Below are 12,438 nucleotides of genomic sequence, written 5' to 3'. Positions count from 1 at the left end.
AATAGAAGAATGGCTTCACCATGCGGGTACTGCATGAACTCTGCTGAGATAGCCTGAGCCAAGTTCCCAGGGAAGAAAGAAAGCCATAGTTGCAGACAAAACATCTTATTATATATTAATCTTTTCAAGTAAGTTAGTCTGTGGCTTCCATCATCGCCTCCAAGCCAAGATTTTTCTTGTGACCTTTACTTCAACAGCTAAAAATGTTTTGTTTTGTTTTTTTAATATATGGTTTTATACAAGACCATTGAAAGTTTCCTTGTTTATTCCTATAGATACTTAAAGTGGGTTGCTATTTCAGTTAGAAGTAATCTTATTAACATTTGCTAATTCTGTAGGAAGATCTAACACCTTTCCCTTTTGTTCACCTATTGTGCATTATGACACCACAGCTACATCTCCAACCTACATCTGTGCATCTTAACACAGGTTTCCCTTTTCTCTTGGATATTTCATTATCTCACAATGTCTAGTCATGAGCCTATGCCTAAACAAAAGAAGGTGGTTGAAGGATATTAACTCTTGAAGGCAGATTTTTAAAAAAGAGGATTACATTGCCGTTTCTGTTTTCACTGATAATTATTCTCCTATAGTTTGCCAACGGCTACAAAAGTTTTTGAAATCTTTATCTTGGATATGAGCAATAAATATATGTTTATATAATGACAATCATGGAAATGATTTCATGTCTGAATTGATAGGGTAATTAAAACTCTTTTAGTCAGATACTCTTTTACGTTTAATTATTTTGCTTATATTCACAATTTTTTTTAATAATCAGGCACAGCACATTTATTTAAAAAGAATTTTTAAAGTATGGGGGACAGAAATAGATAACGGAGATAGCACAATTTCCTCATAGACTCAAGCCAAATTAACAATCAAAAGCCAGAAATAGTACAACTACAATGATAACAAATTAAAAACAAAAAACAAAAAACACCCTCCTCGCAGTCTTTTTCTAGGTATAAACTATTTCACTGTCTATTTAGCCATAGGTGAGTTTGCTCACTCAAGATGCATTTATTTGAAGTAATGTGGTATTTAAAATGGACACTCAAGGTAATACTCAGTAAATTTAAGTTCTACCAGCTCTTCTACTCTCTGGCATGCAACCTTGAAAAAATGACAATTTCTCTGAATTTTATTTTTTCTCAGTAAAATCCAATTGATTATGTCTACACTACCAACTTCTCGGGATTCTTGTGAGAAAAAAAAATTTTTTTAACTGCAGAGAATTACATAAAAATAAAATAGCAGAATTTAGTGCTTGAAAGAAATGAGAAAAAACTAGAAACCGTAATACATAGAAAATGCAAAATAAGTTTAAATAATAAGAATAAATATAAATGTTAAATAGTAATAATAAATATGAATGGTTTTAACGTACTTATTAAAAGAGTGGATAAAAATAAAATCTGATATTGTTTATTTTTCATCTATGCGAACCAATGATATAAACCCTTGGTATCTCTCTTTAATGATTCTATTCTGTAACCTCTTTTAATTGTATCTTAGCCAAGAGAAGAGTAAGCATCTATTTTCAGAAGGCATTATTTTGTATATTGGATGTACACACACACACACACACACACACACACACACACACGCACACTTTTTTTTTTTTTACAGAGGATATTGTCTTGAAATTTCATTAGCTATTGTACTTGAATTAGAGGCAAGGGGGGTTGGGATACATTGACCCTGGGCTTCACAAAATCTATGACCTGAGATTGTCAAGCAGAATCTCAAGTTCCTTAAAGGTTTAGACCTAGTATGTAACACCTAGGCAAACAAGTAAAACACTGAATAAATATAAGGAGAGTTCTTCTACATCTCCATCTTCTCCCCCTTCTCATTTCTTAATCACTTTCTCTCTCTTTTTTCCTTTTTGCACAGGAATTGCCATTAGAAAAGGAACTTATGGCAAAGGGAAAGCACAGGCATCTTCTCAAAATCCCCAAGATAAGCTTTCACTTCAAATGCCCCAGATTGCATCTGCCCCATCCAGCTAGGTTGGCCCACCAGTTAAAGTCTTGAAAAATAGTACTACAGCTATAGTCTTACCATTTCCTTAAAAACACACAAGGACCAGGATCTGCAAAAAGAAAGTAAAAGCAAAAATTAGATTTAATCAGATTCAAAGTTACGATAAAGGTAGCATCACAAATCAATGGAGAAAGGAGTTAGGAAAAATAATTACTTAGGGGAATGGCAAAATTAAATCAAATATGTCACACCTCATACTAAAATAAACCACACAGGTAAATTGAGCAGATAAATAAAAAATTTAAAAAAAAAAACTGAATTAGAGCAAAAATAAAAGAATAAGTACTTAATCACTGAATTTCAATATCTTTAATAAGAGTTAAAGATATAGAGGAAAATATAAATGGATTAAAGTATTTAAAACTTAAGATTTCTATGTGTCAAAAAGTAAAACTTGAAGAGAACATAAAAATTTGTAAAAATATTTGGCAACAAATATGATAAAGGTTTAATAATCTTAATATTTGAAAAGTATAAAAATATAAATAAGAAAAACACTAAGGTGTCAAAAGTTAATTGGACAAAGGATAGTAACTGAATTCATATTTGAAGACATATAAAAGGCTAATAATTATAAGAAAAAGTTCAAACTTGCCTGTAATCAAAACAAGGCAAATAAAAATTAGATATTTTATAAATATCAAATTAGCAAAAATGTTTTGCAAAAGATGATGCTGGAAGGGTAACAAGTACTCTTGTATACTGTGGGTAGAAATTTAAATTAGTACATTTTATGAAAAATAATTTGGCAGTTTGAGTCAGCAATGCTTATATTCCTTAATCTAATTCTACTTCTAAAAATGTACCCTAAAGAAATAATTCCAAGTGTCAGCAAAGATTTATGCATAAAAATGTTCATCTTTAACAGTAGAAAACTGGATACATCTGAAATGTCTCAAACAGAAGTGATTAAGAAATTAAAATTTATGTTTGGAAGGAGTTTTTTGTTTTTCGTTTTTTAATGTAGGAACATGTAGATCATACAGGCCAACTTATCCGCATAATGACAGATTGTTCCAGATTGTTCCTTTTGGGAGTTTTGAAGCACATTTGAGTTTTGAAATAACATTTTCTACCCTCTGGAGTGTTTGGGTAAAGGAAAGTGGGTGTCCTCTGGCATCAAACAGACATGGCTCAAAGCCCAGTTTTGTTACTCAGCTGCACAATCTTGTGCGAATTATTTAACTTCTCTGAGACTCAGTTTCCCCTTCTCAGACAGGAAGATAATAGATAGATTTTCTAAAGATTAGTGATATATATGTAAAGCACCTTGCATATAGTAGATACAGGCAGTATATGAGTGGTCGTTAGTTAGAATTTTTAGTTACAACTTCAGGGTATCAATGGCTTCAGTAGAGAACTGCAGGCAACACATCAATCAAGTACTGATTGGGCTTCTACTATGTGCAACATGGTGCCAGTTCTGAGAGAACAAAAATGAGTAAGAGGTGGTTTCTCTTCTCAAGGAATTTACAACCTGGTGGGAGATAGGCTATAAACTTAAAAAAAAAAATGGAATTTTTGAATTCAGATATTTTCTATTGCTGTACTTTTTAAGGCTAAACTGACTCAAGCCTAAGGAAAAGGGGAGAGGAGCATAAGAAAACGCCCCTTGTGCCTAGTCATGTTGTGACCCATGAGACACACAGCCCTTGTTCTGTAGACTTTTCATGTATTATTATACCAAGAGTGGTTTCCAGCTTTATTGGTCAGAGAGCCACTATAATACTGAATTAATCCTTTTGGAGAAAACCTCTCCAAATATTGATAATATGAATGAATAACACTCTTTTCTATTGCCCATTCATGCTATAGGTAGAGCTTTCGCCATTTATTTTAGAAACACATTTTTTATGTTATTTCAGTAATGGGTAGGATGGCATTGCTCCCAGGTGGCCATTATTAGCTTATGTCCCAAGTGTTGTTAACTAACGATGCTCTTCAAACTTGTCTGCACATTAGAATCACCTGGGGATCTTTTAAAAATTGCAGGTCCCAGGCCAAACCCCAGACCAATCAAATCACAATCTCGTGGGACACGAGCACTAGTATTTTTTGAAGCAGACAAGTTTGGGGTCTAGCAGGTTATCATTTCATGGGTTAAGACCACTGGCTCTGGAATCAGACTGCCTGGAACCAACTCCTGGCTCTAAACTCTGATCTTGGGCAAGTTTACTTACGCTATCTGTACCTTAGTTTTCTCATGTTCTTACCTCAAAAGGTTGTTGTGTGAACGTTAAATAAGATGATACATGTAAAGCACACTGTATAGTGCTCAAAACATAGTACATACATATACAACAAATTGTAGCTATTATTAATTCTAAAAATTCAAGAATTAAGATTCTACTTAAACTTGGTGAATAAAAAACATTTGTTTAAGTAATTGTTAAAGAAGCATCTACTATTAAGGGTTCCAACTATGGAAATTCGTGAAATGAGAACTTAACTGTCAACATGCACTCACATGTATTTTCATTATTTATGCACTTATACCCTCCCCTCACTTCTAAAAAAGATTTAAATTTGCTTACATAAACACATACACTACAATAGAATATTATATGTTTTAACATAAAAAAAATCAAGGACAGTAGAAAAAATAGTGGCAGGAGAAGGAAAGAAAAATAAAATGAAACAAAGAAAGAATACATAATAAAGCCCAGTATAGTTGTATCTGAGCATTCTATTATTGAAAGCAAAACCACCAACTTTTCCTAATATTCAAATCTGAAAGAAATTTCTCTTGTGAAGTCACATTAGTATTATACAGGCATAAAATAAATTATAAGACTTGATAATAGGTGAAGAGAATCCTATTTTCTTTTTTTCCTTCTTCAAACTTTACTCTTGATATATGTGTTTCATAAAACCAAGTTAAATTAAGAAAAATAAGTTTCCAGTAAAGTACCATACATGACTGAATACAAGGCACAATTTTTCCCAAAAATTATTTCTCAGAAAAGAGTTTACCTTATATGCAAGTTCTTTTAGGAATCAATCTCGTGAGGTACTTTCTCAATTACTTGATTTTCCCAACAAAGAAACAGTCAAGGAAAACATATTAGCCTGAAACAACTTCAATAAATGCTAGAATGGAATAATTATAGAGTTCTCCCTACAAAAATTAGTATATAAAAAGAAAGGAGAGGTGAAGAAATTTTTAATGGGTTTAGTAATTATTCTTGGGAACCTCAACAAACACTTTTCCGTAGAGGACTTACAAATGGCCTACAAATATATGAAAAGATGTTCAACATTGCTAGCTATTAGGGAAATGCAAATCAAAATCACAATGAGATACCATCTCACACCAGGTAGAATGGCTACAATCAAAAGGACAAGTAATAACAAATGTTGGAGAGGATGCGGAGAAAAAAAAGGAACCCTCATACACTGCTGGCGGGACTGCAAATTGGTACAGTCACTATGGAAAACAGTATGGAGGTTCCTCAAAAAACCAAGAATTGATCTATCATATGATCCAGCAATCCCTCTATGGCTATTTACCCCAAAGACTTAAAAACCCATATCTGAAAAGATATTTGCACACCGATGCTCATAGCAGTATTCACGGTGTCCAGGATATGAAAGCAACCAAAGTGCCCTACGATAGATGCTTGGCTAAAGAAGCTGTGGTACATATATACAATGGAATATTACTCAGCCATAAGAAGAGATAAAATACTGCCATTTGCGACAACCTGGATGGACCTCGAGATAATCATGCTAAGCAAAATAAGCCAGACAGAAAAAGTTGAAAATCACGTGATATCACTCATATGTGGGATTTAAACCTAAAAGCAACATATGAGCAGGACAAACAAACAGAGACTCATGGACATGGACTATAGACTAGTGGTTACCAGAGGACTATAGAGTAGTGGTTACTAGTGGGGTGAGGAGGAAGAGGGAGGTAAACAGGGTAAAGGGGGTCAAATAGGGGGATAGGGGGAGGGTGAAGTGGGTAAAGGAGACCAAATATATGGTAGCTGAAGGAAACTGGACTTTGGGTGGTGAACACACAATAGAATATACAAATGTCAAATGATAAGGTACACCTGAAATTTATATGATTGTATCAACCACTGTTACCCCAGTAAACTTAATAAAAAAAAAAAAGCAAAATAGAAACACAAAAAAATATAGTGATTGTATTATGAAGATAAAAGTACACCTACAGCATGATTTTTTTTTTAAAGCACTTACTTTTACATTACATGAATGGGTTCTGATCACTTGTAACATAATTTCCAGTGACAGCATCAAACCTAGGTTCGAAAGGGGCCCTATATTACCCCTAATAAAATAATGGAATCTAGGCAGTGAATGAGACTGGCTGCTAAAACTATTCAATGAAAGATGAATGGGGAACTTTATAATAGAGGGATCAAACTGACCTCACCTGAACCCACTCACTAATTTTAGGACCACCGTAAATTAGAGAGCTAGGCACCATGTGCCTCAAATTGTGATGTAAGAGGAAGTATACAGCATCACCCATAAAAAAATTCTTACACAAAACAATTTACTCTGAATCTAAGCAAGCCTCTTAATCTACGTTGTTTGCAAGAAGTAGGGATCTCAAAGAATAAGTTAAGGACATCACAAAAAACAAATCAAATTCAGAATATGGAATCTTTCACTCAATTTTTCTAACAAATAAATGGTGTTTTAAAAAAGGGTTGTGATGAAGAATAGCAGAAGACACATAAATCCAAAATGCAACATGTGGCCCTTGTTCGAGGCCTCTTTGAACTAACCAACTGTAAAAAAATATATATTTGAGATGATTAGGGAAGCTTAAATATTTAGTGGGTCGACAGCAAGAAGCTCTAAAAGATTTTGAGTAAAATGATTAACAGTATCTCCTGCTAAGAGATAATCAGAACATATGGTTCTATCATGCCCTTTAAATGCTTGTATTTTATTCTATGGTACATAAACCATGATGCTCATGTTGCCTTCTCTGGCTAACAAAGGAGATAATCCGGCCTATGATCCAAGCCATGTGAATGAGAAGGCTGCCATCTGCTGGGAGAAAGCACTATTGAAAAGCTGTTCGTCCTCAAAGGTGATAAGGGAGTCTTATTGCATGTAGAAGTAAAGCATTTTGTAACATGATATGAATATCAAAGTATAACTATTCTCCATCTTGCCCTCTAACCTGCCTCTTAAGGAGTCCATGTTTGAGCTACTCAGCCTCTAGTCTTTGATTATACAAAATGGGGTACCGATGACTTACAAGGAAATGGCAGGGAGCACCTCTCAGAACAGATGTAGGGGGCATTGTTTTAGGTGTACCATTGTTTTGAAGACAAGTCTTAAAGCAGTCCAGTTTTATATTGGGTATGACTATGTAAGCTAACATTAGGATGTTCTTTGATATGATATATTAAGCTATATGATCCAATCCTATTTATTCTTCCTTATTCCTCTCGTAGGCACAGCTCCCTAGCACTGGGGCGAGGGGTGGGGAGGTGGTCATGTGGACAAGAGATGGAAGAGCATGGGGAAGGGTTTTGTTTGCTGGTGAGAACGCAGAGTCAGAAAGAGGGCAAGCCTTTCCATGTGATTAAACGACAACAAAAAACAAACAAACAAACAAAAACTGAGACTTCTATGCAAACTAAAGCTCAAAAATATCACATTTAAAGCTAACTATTATTAGGCTGTCCCTCCTCTCACACCCCAAAGTCTGCACTTTTGTGACTTTTTTTATAATTTCAAATCTATTTTTCATGTTCATTTTCACCCAATTTCATCTGTATGAAAATGGTGCTGATATCTGAGTGGTCATTAAGAAAGTTGGATTTATAGCTCACACCATATACCAGGATAAATTCCAAAAGGATCAAAGATTTAAATGTCTTTTTAAAAAATATATTATGAAGAAAAACACATGGGTGAATTCCTTCGTAACTTAGAAGTAGAAAAATCTCTAATTATGATTCAATAAAGAAACCATAAAAGAAATGATTGATAAATTTTACTATAAAATGTTTTTATGGCAAAACAAAGAAAATAAAGATAAGCAAAAACAGATGACCAACAAACTGAAAAGATATGTCATCATATCTCAAAGGGTTAATCCTCTTGTAAATAGGAAAAAAAGCCCTAGCAATTCAAAAGGAAAATTAGGCAAAGGGCATGAACGAATATATATCAAAAAATATGCTTAATATTGCTCATATAATAACAAATGCACATGAAAACTTAATTAACATGTTATAAGTTTTTCACCTATTAGATTTCCAAAAGGCAAAAGTTTGGCCACACACTCCAATGGTGAGGCTATGGAGAAGTGGAAACTTTTATTGCCAGTAGGCATACAAAATTAACTCCAATGGAGGGCAATTTTGCTAAATTGAAGTTACACACATATTTACACTCTAGTAATCCCACTTCTGGAAATTTATTCTACAGAGGTACCGGTACATGTACCAAATTACATGATGTTCAGGTTTATCCATTACAGCATTGCTTGTAATAGTAATACCCTAGAAACAAACAAGAGGTATTAAATCAGTAGTGGCACAGTCATGTAATGGAACATGAGGTAGCTGGGGGTTTTTGTTTGTTTTGTTTTCTATTTTACAATTCAATGAGTTTTTTTTTAATTATAGTTGGCATACAATAATATCTTCATTTCAGTTGTACAGCATAGTGATTAGAGATCTATATAACTCACAAAGTGATCACACTACTAAATCTAGTACCCCTCTTCTCCCTTACATGTTTATTACAACATTATTAACTATTTTCCTTATGCTACACTTTATATCTCCATGTCTATTTTGTAACTATTTATTTGTACTTCTTAATCCCTTGCCATTTTTCTCTATTCTCCTCCCCCCAAACCCCCTCCCATCTGGTAGCCCTCAAAATATTCTCTGTATCTATGAGTTTATTTCCATTTTTGTTGTTGTTATTTTCTTCTTTAGATTCCACATATATGAGAAATCACGTGATATTTGTCTTTCTCTATCTGACTTATTTCATTCAGCACAATACCCCCTAGGTCTATCAAGACAATATTTTTTCCCATCCCCTTCCTTTCAGCCCATGTGTCTTTTAATATGAAATGAGTCTCTTCTAAGCAGCATATGTAGAGGTCTTGTTTTCTTATTCATTCAGCCATTCTATCCTTTGGTTGGAACATTTAATTCGTTTCCATTTGAGGTACTTGATAAGAATGTAGTTATTACCATTCTTTAAGCCTGTTTTTGATACTTGTTTTTTTCTTCTTAAAGAAGTCCCTCCAACATTTCCCATAATACTGGCTTGGTGTTGATAAATTCCTTTAGCTTATTTTTCTCTGGGATTTCTTTATCTGTCCTTCGACTAAATGATAGCTTTGCTGGATAAAGTATTCTTGGTTGTAAATCCTAGGTTTTCATTATGTTGAATATTTTGTGCCAAGCCCTTCTGTCCTGCATAGTTCCTTTTCAGAAATCAGCTGCCAGTCTTATGGGTGCTTCCTTATAAGTAACCACTTTTCTCTTGCTGCCTTTAAGATTCTCTATTTGTATTTCAACTTTGGCATTTGACATTTGTCTTGGCATGGACCTCTTTGGGTTCCTTTTTGGGGGGACTCTCTGAGCTTCTGGGGTTGTATGTTTATTTCCTGCACCAGGTTAGGAAAGTTTTCCATCATTATTTCTTCAAATAGCTCTTCAACGTCTTGTTTTCCTTCAGGTACCCCTATAACATGGATATTTTTTACATTTGTGTCAGATAGGCTCCTTAAATTATTATTATAGTCTTGGCTTCTTTTTTCTTGCCATTCTGATTGAGTGTCCTTGGCTTCCCCATCTTCTATATTGGTGGTTGGTCCTCTCCTTTATCTACTCTGTTAATTCCCTCTAATATACACTTCATCTCAGATAACATGTTCTTCATTTCTGACTGGTTCCCTTTTATAATTTCCATTCCCATTTTTATGTTTTTTATCTCCTTGTAAAAGTTCTCACTGAGTTCATCTACTCTTCCCATAAGTTCATTGAGTGTCTTTATAATAATCAGTGTTTTGAACTGTGCATCTGTTAGATTGCTTGACTCCATTATTTGTGGATTTTGAATCTGTTCTTTCATATGGTTTCTGCTTCTTTGTCTTCCCATTTTGGCTGCCTTTCTGTATCTGTTTCTATGTATTAAGCAAAGCTCCTAAGCCTCCCGGTCTTATTAGTGTGGATTTGTGAAGTAGGTGTCCAGTGGCACAGTCCTGAGAGGGGTTCAGCTGCAGGCCAAGTTTAGCCCCAGCCTCTACCCTTCCAGGGCCACCTGTTAAGATTCAGCAAGCAATCCAAAGATGCTGTGCTTATAGTTGCCTCAAGGGTCCATGCCAGGAGCCAAGGCCAGCTGTCACCAGTGTGAGTCTTGGAACTGCTCAGCAAGTGGCACAACTCACCAAGGACACACCTGCATGTGGCTTGGATGAGGCCGTGAGTTGAGGGAGGTGAAGTTTCAGTGAATCTTCTGGGTGGAGCAAACTCTGTTATCCAGTATGATGGCGTCTCCACTATGGCGGCACTGAGACCATACACTGGGAGGGGGAAAGGTTCAGTGGAGGAACAATGGATACCACCAGCACCTCTGTCCAGGAGAGATCCTCACCTCCTGCCCTCACTCCGACAACTCAGTGTCCCCTGTAAGTCTTTGGTGCTCCTCCCCCTTTCCCCCTCCCCAGCTGACCCTGCACTGGTGCTCAGAGTGAGCAGGTCTGTCACCGCTAATGTCTGCTCATGAATACGGCCCCTTTAAGAGGCATCTGCAGCTGCTGGTTGCTGCTACTGTAGCCTCTGTCCCACCCAGCCCCTAGGGACCAGGCAGCCTCGTGTCTTTACCTCCTCTTACCTTCTACCATTACAGTTTGATTAATTATTTCTCTCCCTAGTTGTAGTGCTTCTATTCATCTAGATCCCAGGCAACTTTGCTTACTGTTTGCTCTGTGTTTCTGTTACAACTTTGATTTGGCTGCAAGAGGGATGAACAAAGCCTCTATCACCTATGCTATTTTTCCCCAGAAACCTGTTTTTTTCCTTAAATGAGGAAACTCTGTATGTATTTATATGGAAAGATATCCTGTCAAGTGAAAAAAGTGAAGAAAAGTATAACAATACTACCCTTTGAGTATAAAAGGGGGAACACACAGAATCTTGTACAGTATTTCTTTGTATTTATATATAGACACATAGAAACTAATAAAGTGGTTACCTGTAAAAGGCAAGAGAGGGGACAGGGTAATTAGTGAGACATTTCCTTGTAGTCTTAATATTGTTTTGGGTTTTTAATCATGCAAATGTCTTACAAATTACAGAAAGGTTTTAAATTTTTTTTTTGAAATTTCACTCAATATGATTTTCCTCCATACTCCCACCCTTGCCTGAGATCTTGTTTCTTTTAAATCACTTCCCTAATCCCTTATAAATCTAGATTAAATACTCCAGGTTCTGTATACTTAATATTAAATATTTTAGGTAAGTAGCTCTAATGAGTACTTTGAGTCTAATTTATTTTTTAGTGTTTCTTTTCTTTTAAAAAGAGGTCAGTAATCCCATTTAACTCAGAAAAATGAAGTGAATGTCCTCTATGATACTCCAGTCTACTTTACTTTATATGCTGTGTATGCCAATCATCTATCGTAGGACACTTCAGTTGCTTCCACATCCTGGCCACTGTGAATAATGTTGCTATGAACATCGGTGTGCAAATATCTTTTTGGATATAGGTTTTCAAGTCTTTGGGGTAAATATCCAGTAGAGGGATTGCTGGATCATATGGTAGATCACCTCTTAGTTTTTTGAGAAACCTCCATACTGTTTTCCTTAGCAGCTGTACCAATTTGCAGTCCCACCAGCAGTGAGGGTTCCTTTGTCTTCGCATCCTCTCCAACATTTGTTATTACTTGTCCTATTGATTATAGGTATTCTACCAGGTGTGAGATGCTTTCTCATTGTGGTTTTCCCTAATAGCTAGAGAAATTGAACATCTTTTCATAAATTTGTAGGCCATTTGTATGTCCTCTAGGGAAAAGTGTCTGTTCAGGTCCTCTGCCCATTTTTTGACTGGATTGTTTGCTTTTTGTTGTTATTGAGTTGTATGAGTTCTTTGTATATTTTGGATATTAGGCCCTTATCGGAGGCATTGCTTGAAATATATTTTCCCATTCAGATGATTTTCTCCTTACCTTGTTGACAGTTCATTTTGCTGTGCAGAAGCTTTTTAGTTTGATGTAGTCCCATTCATTTATTTTTGCTTTTACTCCCCTTGCTTTTGAGGTCAAATTTATAAAATCCTCTTTGAGTTCAAGGTCCTTGAGTTTAGCTCCTATGTTTTCTTCTATGCATTTTATTGTTTCAGGTCTTATATTCAGGTCCTTAATCCATT

At 35.3% G+C, this 12,438-nt stretch overlaps 1 protein-coding gene across 1 annotated transcript in view; it reads right to left on the bottom strand.

Annotated features, from left to right (window-relative positions):
* Positions 1 to 12,438, bottom strand: part of THEGL (theg spermatid protein like) — a 49,822-nt gene that overhangs the window by 32,006 nt on the left and 5,378 nt on the right. Inside the window, exon 2 of the mRNA XM_015597494.1 lies at positions 2,068 to 2,098. Within this exon, the coding sequence (XP_015452980.1) occupies positions 2,068 to 2,098 (31 nt within the window). The remainder of the gene's footprint in view (positions 1 to 2,067; positions 2,099 to 12,438) is intronic.

The sequence above is a fragment of the Pteropus alecto genome, unplaced genomic scaffold, assembly GCF_000325575.1.
Source record: "Pteropus alecto unplaced genomic scaffold, ASM32557v1 scaffold57, whole genome shotgun sequence".
Classification (NCBI taxonomy): domain Eukaryota; kingdom Metazoa; phylum Chordata; class Mammalia; order Chiroptera; family Pteropodidae; genus Pteropus; species Pteropus alecto.
The sequence above is the reverse complement of the archived record's forward strand: the minus strand, read 5'-3'. Positions and strand labels throughout refer to the sequence as shown.